Source organism: Fringilla coelebs, assembly GCF_963513975.1.
Source record: "Fringilla coelebs genome assembly, chromosome: 1".
In the NCBI taxonomy this organism is placed as follows: Eukaryota; Metazoa; Chordata; class Aves; order Passeriformes; family Fringillidae; genus Fringilla; species Fringilla coelebs.
Genome location: NC_140028.1, coordinates 21,755,862 through 21,772,110, shown reverse-complemented (window position 1 = coordinate 21,772,110; position 16,249 = coordinate 21,755,862). Strand labels below are relative to the sequence as shown.

At 41.4% G+C, this 16,249-nt stretch overlaps 1 protein-coding gene across 1 annotated transcript in view; it reads left to right on the top strand.

Moving 5' to 3' along the window:
* The window catches only part of GRHL2 (grainyhead like transcription factor 2), a gene marked incomplete at both ends in the record, with an annotated part of 58,860 nt that extends 44,035 nt beyond the window's left edge, over positions 1-14,825 (top strand). The window contains 7 exons of the mRNA XM_084201667.1: positions 192-279; positions 366-505; positions 2,529-2,560; positions 3,674-3,768; positions 8,060-8,145; positions 13,435-13,499; positions 14,711-14,825. Coding sequence (XP_084057793.1) covers positions 192-279; positions 366-505; positions 2,529-2,560; positions 3,674-3,768; positions 8,060-8,145; positions 13,435-13,499; positions 14,711-14,825 — 621 coding nt within the window. The remainder of the gene's footprint in view (positions 1-191; positions 280-365; positions 506-2,528; positions 2,561-3,673; positions 3,769-8,059; positions 8,146-13,434; positions 13,500-14,710) is intronic.
* Between the last annotated feature and the right edge of the window lie 1,424 nt (positions 14,826-16,249).

Here is a 16,249-nt window from a genome sequence, read left to right as displayed (position 1 = left end):
TCAGGCACAGGTGATCCATGCAAAGCCTGGTACCTTCCCAAGAGACTGGACAGATCTGTCTTCAATGAAATAACCAGTTTCTCTTTTAGCATTTCTGTGTGTCTGATGCTGTAGTTCCAGGCATTGCAGAGTACAATGCTCACAGTGGTTCCTCTTTGGGTAATATCTGTGGGTTGTCTTTTTTGCATCAGGGAGCAGAAAGGAAAATCCGAGATGAAGAGAGAAAGCAGAACAGGAAGAAAGGCAAAGGCCAGGCATCCCAAGCCTCATGTAATAATGGTGAGTGAAGTGAGCCTTTCTGGTCTGGGGCTAAGTCACGCTTAACATGCCTCCTTTCACAACCCTGTGCTTTATGATCCACCTAGCAGCTGAAGGGAAGTTGAGTGCGCTCCCTCTGCAGAAAAAGAGTGATATCACCTTCTTCAAAACAATGGCTGACCTGGATTCCCAGCCCGTTCTCTTCATACCGGATGTTCACTTTGGAAACCTACAAAGAACTGGACAGGTAGGAATTGATGAGATGAGCAGGTGCCCACTTGCCACCTGGCTGCCTCTGCTCTGGGGCAGGTTTTAGGGAAATAAATAACTGCTCCTGGGGGCCACTTGTTTCAGCTCTCATTTTGGTAAATGCAGTTTTGGCACATCACTTATGAAAGACCTTACAAGAGGCAAGTACCGTTCTGAGTTCTGGGTGCGGAGGAGTTTATACTTCTTTGACAACTGACGAGTTTGGTTTTGTTACAGTTCTGTCATTCTTTAGTTTTCAAGTATAAGGTTGATTTGTGACTGAAACACAATCTGGTTTTGAGTGCGCTCTTTGGCTTGGTGAAATGAAGTGCCACCTTGTGGTAGCAGAGATCCTCCTCCCTGTCACAGCTGAAAACAAAGAACAAGCTCATACCCGTGTAGAAAGGTCAAGAGCAGGGTCACTAAACACCACTGCCCATTTTCTGTCGGCGTCACTTAGAGATCTGGAAATTCCTTGAAAAAAATATTTTCACTCTTCCAAGTAAAACTCCGTCATACTAATGTTAATACTCAGTATTGGCAGTTATTATCATTAGTAAACATAAGGAAGTCTTTCCTGACTTGGTTCTTTTCTATTTTATCGCCTGCTGGGAAGTTGGAAACCTGAACTGGAGGGTCAGCTCTGGCAACTTTTTTACTATGAATGTGTTATTTATTAACATCTCAGGGAGTTGAATGAGACAGTTATGCATGTATTTATAAAGACAAATAGTTGATGAGGAAATTTAATATGCATCTTGCTGGAAAATACTAAAATGACAAAGATTAAATGAAACTGAGTGTTGGAATTGTCAATTATTTTGAAGCAGTGAGAACTGTGGTTGAGCAAAGCACAAAGAGCACAGATGTTGTAATCACAGCTGTCACGGGCTTACTCTCCCGAACTGGAAAGACGCCCACTCACATATCAGTGTTGGGTACCTTCTGTCCTCATGGCTTTCAAACCAAAATGGGGATTTGTTTCAAAACAGGAGATGGTGGAAACATTCCTTAGTATATATAATCCTGTAAATAATTTTCTAAACTAACTGGAAGATATCGCCATTTCCTAGCTCTTAGGCAATGTTCAGCCGTGTCTTTTATTGCTGTAACTAAGAGTTACAGCCCTCAGCTTTGCACACACACCTCTGTGCTATTTTCATTGCACAGTTTCAGAAGTGAAGGCTCCCAGTGAGAGCCGTGTGTGTTCTGAGTGTCTTGCCAGCCCCAGTGCTGGACACTCGCCTGGGGTGGCTTGTTCTGCCCTGCCCTGCCCAGCCCAGCAGGAGCAGCTGCAGTGCCCTGTGCCCCCGGCCTGCGCTTGCACCGCAGCTCAGCAGCTGCAGGGCTGCTGCACTTACTGGTGCAGACCTGCAGTGCAGGCACATTGTGAGGAGTCTGGCTGACTGTTCTGCAAAGCGTTGGACAAGAGACTGTGATTTTTTACCTCCCCTGCTGCTGTCAGCTGCATTTGCTGCTGTTGTAAATTTGGTCCCAGTGACTCTGAATTATGCAGATTTACACAAAACTGGACTTGGGCTTCCAGCCACAGCCTGTGCAAAAAATGTTCAGCTGTACCTTCAGCAATTGTATTTCCATTAGCCTGTTGTTTAATCTTGCTCTTTATAGTTTAATTAGATTTTCAGACAGTATTAAATACATACAAAAGCTTTTGAGTGTTGTGGCTTAAACTGTATTAGGGGTTATTTAGGCGAGTAGCAATCTGATTTAGAGGATTATAAAATAATTGGGAAAATGATATAAAGCAGGGAAGAGGGTAATATCTCTCAAATAAACTTTGATATATTTCCAGTAGATGATATTCAACAGCAGATTCTCTAAGCCTCACTTCTTCCAGATAACAGTTAGAAGTAGAGTTGTTTGTGTTTTATAGGAGGAAAAGCATTTTTAACATATGACAAACTGCAAAACCCTTGTTGTCTTTTTTGCCTTTTGAAGTTATTCTGTTAAGCAAGTGTCTGAGTTTTGGGAATAATTGATTTTTATTTCCATCCTTCTAGGTTTACTATAATACAGATGACGAGAGAGAAGGGTAAGATAAAAGAAGCTGTTTCACCAGCTTTGCAGTTAACAGTTTAAACTCAGAGAAAGTTGATACAAAATACAAAATCAGATATAGCTGACCCCTTTCTCCCCCTTCCCTCAGGTTCTCCCATGTAAACTGTTTGCTTTTTGTGTCTGTATTTTAATACATTTCCTAGTAAAAGAGCCCTAAGGTTTGATACAGGGAGAGGACAATATATTTGACAATAAAGTGCCATCTATGTAAGCATGAGGGTTCTCAAATAATTTAAAAACTGGGAATTTTTTGTTGAAGCACTGAACTTCACTGCATTCCTGAAAGCCGTTTAGCAGTGCACACATGTGTATGCAACAAATACAGGAACTGCCGAGAGAATGGCCAAGTGCCAGAAGAGAAAGGCAGAAAGAGAAGAAAGAACCTGGGAAGGACAAAGGTTGGAAATGAGAGTACTCCCTGTCTGACTTTGTAGGGACTGGAAGAATTGATGAAAGTCCCTCTAATGGTTAGAGGTGCCATGAAATAAGGTTTTGAATATGGGCTGCTGAACTTCAGCCCACACTGTGTGCCAGCCCCATACTTTTTTAGGTTGCTTGAATGCCCAAGTGAACCCCCTCAAGTCTGAGATTCTGGAGTAACATAACTATGCTCCCATAAATCTGCAAAAAGTGACCTGTGGTAGGGACTGGCTAAGGACCTGCAGTCAACACTGACTTGAAAACATGAGGCCCTTTTTATTTCTTTTTGAAAAGCATGCTCTTCATAAGGCTTACAGTGTAATTTGAGAAACAAAGGGGTTTATTGCATCAAGCAATAACCACCCCCCTTCCCTCAATATTTAAACAGTTAGTTAAGGGCCTTTGGGGTTTTCAAATTAGTGTGCAACATTGGAACGTATTTTCCGGTCACCTGTCCCAGCCAGTCAGTCTTGGCAATTTAAGAGGCCTGGATAGTTCAGATAAGAATCAAAAGCTAAATCCTTGCAGTTTCTGCTTTTGGTGCTACTTGAGTAGCTAGTAGGTGTTTTTGCCAGAGTACAAAATGAGTCATGACTGTTGCTGTTGTCTCCTCTTCTGCTGCGAGCACAGTTTTACTGTGACATGGTCTCTGTTTTGTGTGTTCTAGTAGCAGTGTCCTGGTGAAAAGGATGTTCCGGCCTGTGGAGGAAGAGTTTGGTCCTTCCCCTTTGAAACAAATCAAAGAAGAAGGTCTGAAAAGAGGTAACAATCAATTCTTAGCAGTTACAAATCATTCTGTGGGACTCAAACCCTCAAACTGGGAAGGGCAGGTGTGGTTTGGACAAAGTCAGTTGTAGGAGGCTAGTTGCAAATATGGGTAGATGGGAGAAGAGATCTTTGCATCTGCAGTCTATAAGGAGGCATTTTAACAAATGCTAAAAATGACTTAAAGAAAAAAAAAGGACTGTGCTTTCTCAAGAAGGGATCAGGACACAAGTGTATAGAACAAACTTAGAAAGTTTCTTGGTTCTTGGCCAAGCTACAAAGTTTATGAAAGTTCTAGTAGCAAATCTGTGATGGTCTATTTTTAACTTTTGCTCATCTTTTCTGTTCTGTCTGGGATCACAAGCAAATATGCAAGATGCATTGGGTCAAATACAGAGACATTAACAGGCAAGCTTCTGCTGACTGCAGACTTAGATTGGGTGGAATAAAATCAGAAATTTATTAGAAATATAAAACATGGAGAGACATCTTCCAGCAGATGTAACTGAATTGTTAAAGGGTTTGTTTCCCTTAACTGCTTTTACTGCCCAGGGGGGTATTATTACAGTTGCAGCAGAGCTTTATAGAAATGACTTCCCTCAAGCCCTCATTTGCCAAGTTTCTCTGTTGGTTTGGGTGGTTTGCTTGAACCAGGGGAAGCGCAGAAGATTATAGGGTGGAGACTGATACCTTCTTGAAATAAACGTGAACATATGATTATTTTAATTAAATCTTAAATTAATTATGTGAGGTTAGCACTGACCATGGACTTGCATTTGGTTGACTCAAGACCTTGGCCAAATTCGCATTATCAGGGCTCTATCAAGCAGATGATGACAGCCATGAGAGCTACACAAAGAACTGTCATTTCCTACAATTTCACCTGGGTTTCCCTGCAAGGGAAGTTGCCTGCAAGGAGGTATTGGCCTGCATTAATTATTCCTGTCCTTTGCTGTGGATAGTTGTTTTGATATCATTCAGGACTTGCAGGCATTTCAAGGGTAAGAGTAGAAAGAAAAAAAAAAATTAGCTGGTAGCAAAGCTATGTAAAATGATTAAATCCAGGAGATGCACAGAACCAGAGAAGCTGGAGGATGCTCTCTTCACATCCCCTTCCTGTTCAGTGTTTCTCTCATCTTGGACTATGCTGGCTGGAGGCCAAGGCTTTTCCAGTGTGGCCTTTGCCCTGGTGAACTTCCTGCCATCCGGAACCTTGCATCTGGGATCGTGCTCAGCTGAGTCTACCCATTTTATAACTCTGTCTCTGCCAGAGGATTCACTGGGTATTAAAATGTTTTGGGGTTTTTTCCCCAGTGTTGCCATCTTAGAAGCTTCTTTTCTCAAGATTCATTTGGTACAGCAGAACCAAGACTCCTAGAGAGCAGGTGTAGATGGGGTGCACGTGTTTGAGAAGGCACAGGTCTGATATGTGAAAATATACATTAAAATATACATTAAAAGCAATGTAATCCCAAGGTATCTTATTAGGAGAGCAGTGCAGGTAAATAGCAGCCAGTGAGGTATCCAAGCTCCACTGAAGAAGTGGAAGTGTATGACCTCACCCCTGCCTTCTGGACCTCCTTGCAACACTGTCTGGTGGAAGTAAAAATTTTAAGGGGCAGCCTTCAAGAGAGAAGGTCTGAAGGGATTTGCAAACGCTGTATTCTCACTCAGGTAGCTGCCTCTTTTTGAATTATTCTTTTATCTCCTTGACCTCTAAGGGAAGTCCAAATGCCCAACACAGAAATGTGAAGTATGTTAATCTGTACCAAATGTGCACCAGAGCTAGTGACTTGGCTAGACTTGGCTTTTTCCTGTTTGGAGCTCTCAGTAAGTTTTCAATTCACTTTCCCCTTCAGATTTTATAGGGAGTTTGCCGTTAATTATAAATCCAGCAGCTAAATTACAGATCAGGTGGATTTCCAGTCCTGTAGTTCTCAGTTTCAAGAAAGTAATTTTTGTGTGCAGCTTTTGTCTCTTAGGAAAGTTATGTTGAACTACTCTGAAACTGTTAGAGTAAGTCCGTCTAGATGCTGTGAATGTGATGACAGTAGGATCAGAGGACATGAGTTGTGTTACATGGTCACAGTCATTCTGTGGCAATGCTGCTGTTGAGCCCAGTGGAGCCTTTGCAGCCCTTTTCCCTCTCCTCTGGCTGTGCCTGCCACTGGCTGTCTTTCTGCTGCTCTGCAGCATGAAGGCTTGTGGGTCTACATTGTACACTGAGGCAGGGATCTGATCTGTCTGAAGAATAATTTAAAAAAAGGATTGTTTCTTCACTCACATCTGCTGTTTGGGAGAGTTTGTCATCCAGGAAAATTCCTTGAGACGAGCCAGAATAAGAGGGAGTAAGGGCAGGGATGAGACAGGGGCTTTCTAAGGCATCACTGTCATCACAAGTCATTTGTGGAAGAGTGCTCTGCTGAATCACAGCCAGGAGTTTCACACCTGTCAGGATAAAGAAAAGCCTAACAACCCCCCCATGTGCTTACTAATCCTGTCTCTCTGTGTGTATAATGTTGCCTGGCACACCAAGCACAACAGAGATGTAAAGCTCAGCACCAGGATTGTGTAATGTACCCAAGTTTAATCTTGGACCAAGCGATTTTTTTTTTCTCCTTTCAGCTATATTTGTAATTGTTAAGGCTGGCAGACCTCCAGATGTTTGCAAAGCCAGGATAACCCTCTAATCACAAGGAAAAGGTTTACTAAATTAATATAAGTGTTAGTACTGGTAAAATTAGTCCATTGAGTGAGAGCTTGTTCATGCAATTAAGCATATCAGGCATGGTAAAATTTAACTCCTGGTGTGGAATTTTTTTTTCTTTTATGTTTTGACGATTTAAATTGTGACCCAAAGTTGTCTCTGCTTCTAAGTCCATTAAAACGATGTTCTCAGGCCAGGCCCCAAAGAGTTGCCAAAATATAGGTGAAAAGGATGTGGCTCTGCATGCTGTGGTTGCAGTTTTATGGCTCATATCTTTGAATTGAAGATGCAAAAACCCCGACATTTTCCTGCATGTTTGGTTTTTAGGCCCAGTCAGGGAACTGAACTACCCATTATTTTTTTCCAGTAATTTCAAAACCTGGGCAAAGAAGCTACAATTCTCCACAAATGGGCTCAGGTTCATCCTGCTAGAGTCTTGGCCTGAGAATTAACTTCTACACAATTACTTCTGTGTGAAAAATACCATCATATTTTTTGGCTCATCTGTGTGTCATCTATTGAGTTATGTGGTGAAGCTATCTCTTGGACCATGAGAATCTGGAGTTTCAAAAGATGCCCTTTTTATCTACCTCCCCAAAAAAAGGTTTACCAATGTAATTTGTCCCACAGACATGACAGTGCATGTGTCTTTGGAGCTCATGCGCAGCAGTGCTATTTGAAAAGGCACTTCATTTAGGAAACATCTTATTCAACCTGTCATGTGAGATGATGCCTAAAATACTTTTCTAGTGTCTATCTTATATGCTTTGTAGCTGTCTGCTTTGCTTCTGCCATGTTACAGCAAGGTTCCTCCATCTACCTGTAGGAGTGTGAAGGAAACAAAAGCTAAAGAGGGCAGGGCACTGTGCCTGTGGACAGCTAGCAGCCAACATCTGAGGGAGGAAGAGAAACAGAAATGGCATTTGGGTACCTAAGCAGGTGGGCACACTGGTAAATGCCTGCCTGCCAGCGGTGCTCTTGATTGTCTCCCCTGTAAAGTCTCAAATGACTTTGAACTCATTTTTTTCCCCAGTGTTTATTTTCATACTGGTCAGCCCATTTGCAGTCATCTGCATGGTAATGTCAGAGGCAACTATTTCTTTACCTTTTCTTTGATTTTGCTCTCACAGGCATGGCTAAAGGCAACCCAGACTTGCCTTTTTTGAATGTCCTTTCCAAGCCTTTTAGATGAAACCTGGAGAGGTATAAGCCAAGACAGAGGTTTAAGAAGACCTAGATTGTCTGTTTTGTCCTATAACCAAGGGACCAAGGCCCCAGTGCTTTTTAGCTTTTTTTCTGTAAATGGATATTTAGATTCTGGAACATAGAAATTCTTCACATCAGTTAAATTTGCTGAATTTAATTTTCAATACTGTATTTTCAAAGCAACTACGATGTGTTGTCCACTGTCTAGATCACTGATGATATTAAAGGCACATCTTTTTAAGTGCAAACTATCTTCAGTGCTTCATTTTATCTGTCATGGATTAATATTTGTTTTTCTATTCAGTGTGGGGTATTTAATCTGTGCAATTGACTGAACCTGCTCCAAGTCTGATTTTTTTTTCCCCCCTATTTCAGTGCTTTTGTATGTGAGGAAGGAGACAGATGAGGTGTTTGATGCTTTGATGCTGAAATCACCCACAGTGAAGGGGCTAATGGAAGCTGTAAGTATCCAATGTCCTCACATTGTCTGTCTTTCTTGGCAAGAAAATCTTGAGGCTTTCCATGTGTTATTGAGATAAACCATAATATAAAGATGAAGTTATTCTCAAGTGCATTTAAAGCATTTCTTAAAGCTTTCTGGAACCCTGAAATCCTGGTGTTTTCCTAGTTCAGTGTTATCAGCAGGTTACTGGGTTTAAACAGCATCACAGAATTGATTATTGGACACCTGAGCTTTGAGGAATTGCAGTAGTTAACCAGTGTCAGGGAAGGAGAGAGGTGCAAGCTTCATTTTCTGAAAGGCTTCTTTCTGAACTGATGATTCAGAGCATGTTGAATCTTTTCCTGTAATATTTGTCAGTACATTCCCAGCCTGGTTTCCAAGAAGAGGCCCAAGGATGCACTGTTTCTGTGGGAATTTCATGTGGCCTTTGTGCAATTGCTGTTCAGCATGTAAGAGGCAGGTGCTGAGCCAGTGCAGACTTGTCATTCATATGTTGTCTCAAATTCCTTCTCTAGTCCTCACTTACAGCGTGACCTACCTACCAGTTGTCTCTTTGCTGCTTCTTTGAGTTGAGTTTTTGCTTGTTACCCATTAGCTGTCATCATAAGAGTTGCTATTTCTATGTTTAATCTTGTTTATGTGAGCTGATGGCTCATGAAATTTGGTAAGGGAAGAGTTAAGAAATAATTATGTGTCTCACTGCTTCAGTGGAGGAATGTGAGATTGACATGTGGGATGCTGAGTTGATTTCCAGCCTTGTTTACTTGTAGGGGAGAAGACGGAAATGGATGAAAGTGCCCCAGAGAACTCAGCCAAATGCTAGAAGTGTGTGTATTTATACTCTCTTAAAACCATCACAGTATCTTGTTGCATTTACTGAACACTTTTAATGCAGTAAAGATTGAGTTATTTGGTCAATATTTGGCCAGTAGCAGAAAGCAGAAAAAGATTTGTGAGTTAGTGAAGTTGCTTAAAGCAGCTATTTAGATGAGGGTATCTCTGAGGAGAGTCAGTGGCACACTAAGGACGTCCTAACTGTGCTTCTGCTGATGCTGTTTGTTAGCTGTGACTGCAGCTCAGCTGTCAGGCAGAGCACATGGATAACAAAAACCAGGCTTTGCTTGAAGAGGCAGCAGTCTGATTCATGGTAAGCTGCAACACAATTTCATCTTGTCTTTGTATGGAAGTTAAAAGTATGTTATAATCTTTCTATAACTGTTCAAGCTAGCATGAATATTTTGTCTCTAGTAGTCTGTGCCTCTCCATGCCTGTTCTCCAGCCACCATGTAACAAAAACAAAGCTGGTGCAGAAGCAGGAAGGGTTTCTGCATACCTCAGTCAGTGCAGCTGCTGACTCACTGGCATGTTTTCGGCACCAGAGAAATCTGATCTGTTGTAAAATGTCCCAGTTCACTGGAAGGAACACATTCAGAAAATTTGAATTCTCTTTGGTAGGATATTGTGGATAAAACAATGCCAAAAAGCTGTCAAACTGCATATTCTTAAATATTCTCTCTACAGTCATTGCTGCAAATCATGTAATTTTGTAATTGTGCATATCCTAAATGCGTCATTCTATTCTCAGTATTAAGAATTTAGGAACTGAGCCTCTGAGTATTACAGAGTCCCAGATCTGAAAGGGAGCTCTAATGATCCTCTGTCATACCCTCCTTCTCTGTTAATGGATTTTATATTTTTTTTTCTTTTTGTTAGTCACTATTCCTGATCTTTGACTTTTCCCCTAACTTTCTGTTATTAATGATATGGTTTTCTCAGATCCTATGTTTGTTTTATTCTCACATATCCCCCATTCCAAATTAACAATTAGATTCTTTTTCAGATATCTCTCTTTTGGCAAATATCTAGAGGTTTTGGGTTTCAGAAATGCAGCATGTCTCAGGAAGCGACTCAGATGTTTGGTTTTTGCTAATCAGTCTTGATCAGGAGAAAATAGCAAGACATCACACATATGTGGTGACTGACCAGCTCTACATCCTGATTTCAGCCTGATCCATAGTCAGGATAACTGTGGATCTCAGTAGGTACCTCAGTCTTACATTGTGCAAAATTGCATATTTATTCAAATTACGGAGGGCAATTCAAATTGGGAAATTCAAGCATCTCCCAAAGTCTTTTAATAATTAAAAGCTAACAGCTGAGTTCAATAGAGCTAGCTTAGACTGTTAGATACCTGCCGATATATATGTGATCTTCCAGCCAGTGTAGGGCAACAGACCAGACCATTTAATAGAAATAAGCTGGCAAAGGTGTTTTCCTACATGCCTGGACCCACCCAGATACTGCCCTTTCTGGTTTCCTGACTCCAGCACAGAGCATTTCTGGTGGCTTATGCAATCAGACAAACTTGCCATGCCAGGGGACTGCAGCCCAAAGGGACACCCAGACAGCTATTTCAATGCCACTCAGAAGGCTGTTGCTCTGCCTTTGGGCATCCTAACAGAAATAAATCTCTGCTCAGAAGATTGACAAATGGACAATCGAGATGATAAGGAAAAATATTCCTCCCAATAAAGACACCTTTTTAAAATTTAACATAGCCTGCTTGGCTTCAGGTGAGAAATCCTGTCCTTTTGTATTGAAGTTGGCAGTAAGTGGTGGTCCTCCTGTGCTGGCAGCAAACGCTCTGAGAAGAGGGTGTTAAGTGAGATGCCCTAGCAGATGCTTGCCCTATGCTTTCTCCAATTCTGCAGCAGGACTTCAACACATTTGTACTGGAGACTATGAGGGGGAGGCTCTCCCATACCACCACTTTAAGCCTGGCTTCCACAGCTTGCTGTTTGGTATAATTGATTGGATCCCAGGGGTTCCTGAGAAATGTGCTTACTCAGTCAGCTGGAAGTCTTTTGCAAAGCTCAGTAATCCCTGCATGTTATATAAATCCTACACCTGTCATAGTCAGTGTGACAGGCAAGGCTTTCTCAGCCCAGCCTCTCATAGTTTATGTAGGGAGTGATGTCCCAGAGTCCCAAACTACTTTGAGCAACATTTGGAATGCATGAGTGTTAGGAATGCCAAATATCCTAGGGAAGATTTATGCTGGAATGTGCAGAATGCTGTATATTAGCTGCTATTAAGCCTCCTTGGCAGGAAATGTTTTGCTTGGCTTGTTTATTTGCATGGAGGCAGTGAAAAGTGTCTTCAAGTGCTGGTCTTTACCATATCACTGGGCTTCAGAGTTAACAACCCAGAGAGAGAGGGAGATCATTTCCTCGTGTTCACACACTTGTGACACTTTCTGCAGTTTCAGATTGCCAGTTTTTCTCCATTGCCTGTTACAAAGGGGTTTTTTTTCAATTGTCTGATGAAAAGCAATTTTTGTTATTGCTTTACTTGAAAACTTAAAGTTAGGGGTACAACAGAAGCACAGATACAAAAATTCAACACCGGATTATTTATCTGACGTCATTCTGTTCATGATAGGCAAAACCAGAGGATAATAAAGAGTAAATGAACAGTGAAACATGCTGGTGCAAGCGAAACTGATGTAGCAAATACCACCCAAATTCAGTTTGTATTTTGTTCTCTGCTAGGTGGAAAACTTAGGGAGTGGATGGGTTTATTGTACCCCATCAGTTATTCCCCTTTCTGTTAGCCACTGATGTGTGCTAAGAGTCAGAGGACACTGCTTTCAGTGTATGAGAAGTTTTATTGGTTCTCCAGAATTTGGAGTTTTGCTATAGAATGCCAGTCAAGCTGATAGCCTTGTGCATTATTAGGGGTAGTTTTTAAGTACAAAATTGCATCTGGGCTAAGATGACAATGATACTATTATAGGTGCTATAGACAAGTATAGGCTAATTAATTCTCTCTTTCAGAGCATCTTGGCTGTTTGGATGGGAGCCTGCTTGGTGTTCAGCCTGTGGCTCTTTGAATCTGTCCTTTGTGCTGAGTTTATCCATTCCATTTTCTCTTTTGTGATAATTGCTTTAATGTACTTCCCTAAAATACCTTTTCTCAACAGAACTCTGAATGCAAACACAAAGAAAGGATTTTACAGTGCCTGATGTTTGCCAGTCTTTAAATGGATTTTTAATTATGCATTTCAGTTCTCTAATACAGAAGATAAGTAGTCAGCTATTTAGCTGCAACTTCATTTCACTTGGGAAGAGCTGCAAACTTACTTTGCTTGGCAGTAGAACGCCAAGAACATTAATCAGTGGGGGGAAAAAAAGTCATTTTTCTTTAACTATTTTGCCTTTTGGGACAATCCTCTTCTAAAATGTGAACTGTGAGACCTGTTCCCTCAAAGAAGAATCATAATTTGGAAAGCAAACCTGGCTCAGAGGAAGGGCCCAGGAACATCATCCTCATAAGCACACCACAGACTCACTGCAGAATAGACATCCAAAAAAGTTACTAGTACACTGCTGCAAAGCAATGCCAAAGCATCCCAGTGAGTACTTGTTGGCATGAGTAATTTGTCAGCTAAACAGTTCTTCCTTCTAAAGTTTTACTGTATTATTTTTTTGTTTTATTGTTTTAGTTGCTTTAGTAAGAAGTTTATTTTACAAGTCCTTTTCCTTGATAACACAATTCTCTGTGACATCTCATCTTGTTATCTATACTTTCAGATAATGTTTTGTGAAGTAAATAGTGTTTTCATTTTGGTACTGTGGTAACTACACTGAACCACCTTCCCAACCATACAGAATCTTCTTAGTTCTGTGTGTTTGATGTTGGTAGCCCTCCCACAATAAAAGGTGCCTTGAAGATGCTTTTTAGACAGAAGTACCACCATGGAGAGTGCTGTTAGCTTAATAAACCTTGAAACATCTTTGACAAATAGAAATGTGTATGTTTTTGTTGTTCCATCCATCCATCAGCTCCTGTTGGGTTGCCATGTGTCTGTCTTCTGCCTTGTGGGAGAAGCCTTTGCTTCCATGAGCCCAAAAAATCAGATTAAGAAACAACAGAAAGGTCAGATAGATTTTACCAGAAATTCCCTGGTAAAATCTGAAGCTGGGAAGAGCATTGACTCCTTGAACAGAGCACTAGGAGATGCTGGGGCAGTTCTGATGACTCACACCCTATAAAAATTATAATGTGAGTTTCTAGATGGAGACAATTGTGGTTTTGATTAAGGTGCTCAGGATTGCTGCTCTCCAATTCATCCTTAAATGAGAGCATGATATGGTTGTGACAGACTTTTCTGTATAGCTATCCTGTCAAAGTTTGCAGAGATTTAGTTTTAATGTCTTATGTAAGGTAAGAGGGATATTTTTATATTTCTCATTCATCTTTAGTGATATTTCTTTTATTATTTCAGATCTCTGAGAAATATGGGCTGCCAGTTGAAAAGATTGCAAAACTTTATAAGAAGAGTAAAAAGGGGTAAGTTGGTTACCTAACTAACTAAGGATCTATTGCAGGATCCTTTAGAAGTACTCACAGATCCCAGTTATACCTGGGCCTCATGATGCTGGGCAGCACAAACTCTTTCAGGAGACATACCCATGTGCTTGAAATCTTCATGTCTATGGAGACTGTAAGGGATGGCAGAAGAGGAAACATGGATTTCCAATTTGTGTCTGACCAGTATTCATAAGCTTACTGTGAAGGAAGGGTTTGTGGATAAGATAGGTGGATAAAGTCTGTTTTGTAGACAATATGCTTAATAACATCATGGAGGCCAGTGTGGGAGATGCTGCCTTTGCTGTGAATGCAGTGTGGAGATTTCCTGCAGTGTTAGGGAGAAGTAGGCCACTGTCTTACTCTGAAAGACAGGCGGGCAATGTTTGCTGCAGGCATTTCAGCTGAACAAATTTAGACATGAACATCACAGCTGGACTTTTAGAATAGCTAGGCTTCTGCTCCTTGCCATAAAACTAAATCTTTCCACTTCAACTATTTTTTTAAAGTTCTATTTAACCGCAATATTGTAGCAATATATTTTTAAACCAGTCATTTATTTTCAGCTGTAACTAGCTTAGGGCATTGTTGTCTGGGGATTTCTTTAGCTTTTGAGTAGACAGGTGAAACTTCTCATGTTTTGCTTCTTTCTAAGTGACAGAAGAAACACTCGGAGGTAAAGAGTGAGGAAAACACTCATATACACTTGTAATAGTCATTGTTGATAGTCTCACATCCGAGCTGAGTTCTAAGTCTGTGAGCTGTGTGCAAAGCACAAATTCCACTGCTTCCCTGTGCTTCCCTCACACCACAGAAGTGCAGCAGCCCACATGGTGTGTCTGAGGAGTGGCACGGACGTGTCCCTGTGGGAGCCACTGCCAGGCATGGGAAGCACCAGCTAGCTGGGTCTGCCAGGGATCTGAAGTGCAGCTCATTTGTAGGTAGCCTAAGTGTGTCAACATCCCAGCACTGGCATGTCCCTTAACTGCTCTGGCAAGGAGCAGCCTCTAATCCAAAGACTACAGGGGACTATGGGGCAGATCTTGATGACAATTCCTGCTTGTGAGCCTGTACTGGCATGTGCTGGAGTCTGGTTTTGTGTTGTAGAGAAACAAGTACATGTAGCAGAGTGTATAGCTTTTCCTTTCAGTGTCCTGGTACATGAAAACATTGATTTCTGCCTTTATCACCAGCATCCTGGTAAACATGGATGACAACATTATTGAGCACTACTCCAACGAGGACACGTTCATCCTGAACATGGAGAGCATGGTTGAAGGCTTCAAGATCACACTGACAGAGATCTAGCCTCAGGCAGAGCCATTTTGTAAGGAACCACAGCATTTCATTCTTCTTGGAAAGCAGATTCCCCGTAAACTTGACAGACATTGATCAGAGAAACTGTTACAAGACTGCATTGAAAATACTGTCCATTCTGCACCTGTGCACCCACTGCAGATAGACTTGGGTTTGTCAAGCACAAGGCCATCCACAGTAACCTGGTCCCTTATTTATTGTTCCTCACTCTCTAGTGTACAAGCAGTTACCAGCCCCCAGATTTGTAACCAGATGACCCACTGCAAATGTGAAATGCAGCATCTTAATCCATACATCAGTGTGGATAAGCTCATTCTAAAACATTCAGTAACTATGCTGGTCTAATTTCAGAAATCTGGTATAAATCACTTGAATGGTAGTTGTCTCTGTCATTGCTGAAAATCTGTTGCAGTGCTAAAGATGGGCAAAGTGGCTGACAGTTCACTTGCTCAGATTGATCCATATCTCTCTATACTGTATAGTCTTGCCAAATACCTCTGGTAGTTCTCAGCATGTAGCAATGAGGACTTGTAAGTAAGGCATTCAGCTACAAATGTCACTTGTAAGTAAATGGTAAAGAAACCATTTTAACCTTGTATATAATGTTTATAATATGCAATAATATATTTTAACTACTGTATGTGGGCATGTTTACTGCCACTATGTTTTTGTATGTATTTGGTTTAGGGCTTAATAGAATCTTTCCTAGAGGATTAAATTGCTGCAATCTGTTAAAGAGTGTGTACTGAGAAGCTGATAACTCAATCTGTAATCATATGCTCCATCCTTGCTCACACAAGTGTATATTGAAATATTAGAGCAGACTCTGCTACTGGGTCTTGGATGCTCTGGCACAATGGGGCCCACCTTAGGTGCCCAAGTCCCAGCTGCAGATACCTGAGTCTCCCATCCAGCTGTAACAAAATCCAAGAGACATCGTGTGTCTGCTGCCTGGTTTGCCAAGAGGTACACAAGGGACTTCTTCTTGGTCGTCTTCCTTTGATGAAGCAGAGGCTCCTAAAGGAGTCTTTTCTCAAACCTGTGGTGGGAAGGTTCTTTCTGCAGCAGCCTGTGCATCAAAGCATTCCTCTAGACTGTAAGAAGCAGGACTTCAGGCTCTTCCTTTTAAGTGTATTTGCTCTTGTATTTCCATTGAATGATTCAGTTGTGATTCCTAGGACACTTGGGTGACGTATAAGCCTGGGCTTGATGTAAATATTTTATCAAAACTGGAACAATTTTTCCACTGGAGACTGAGTATCCCACAACTGAGGAGTGGAGATTGGTCTCTCTCTCAAGGGCTGCATCTGAACCCAAGTTGAACTACATGGTTATTACATCAAATTCCACACCTGCCTTATGAATTCTGTGAAGAGATAAAGTTGTACAGGCTAAAATCATACCAGGAAAGGGGT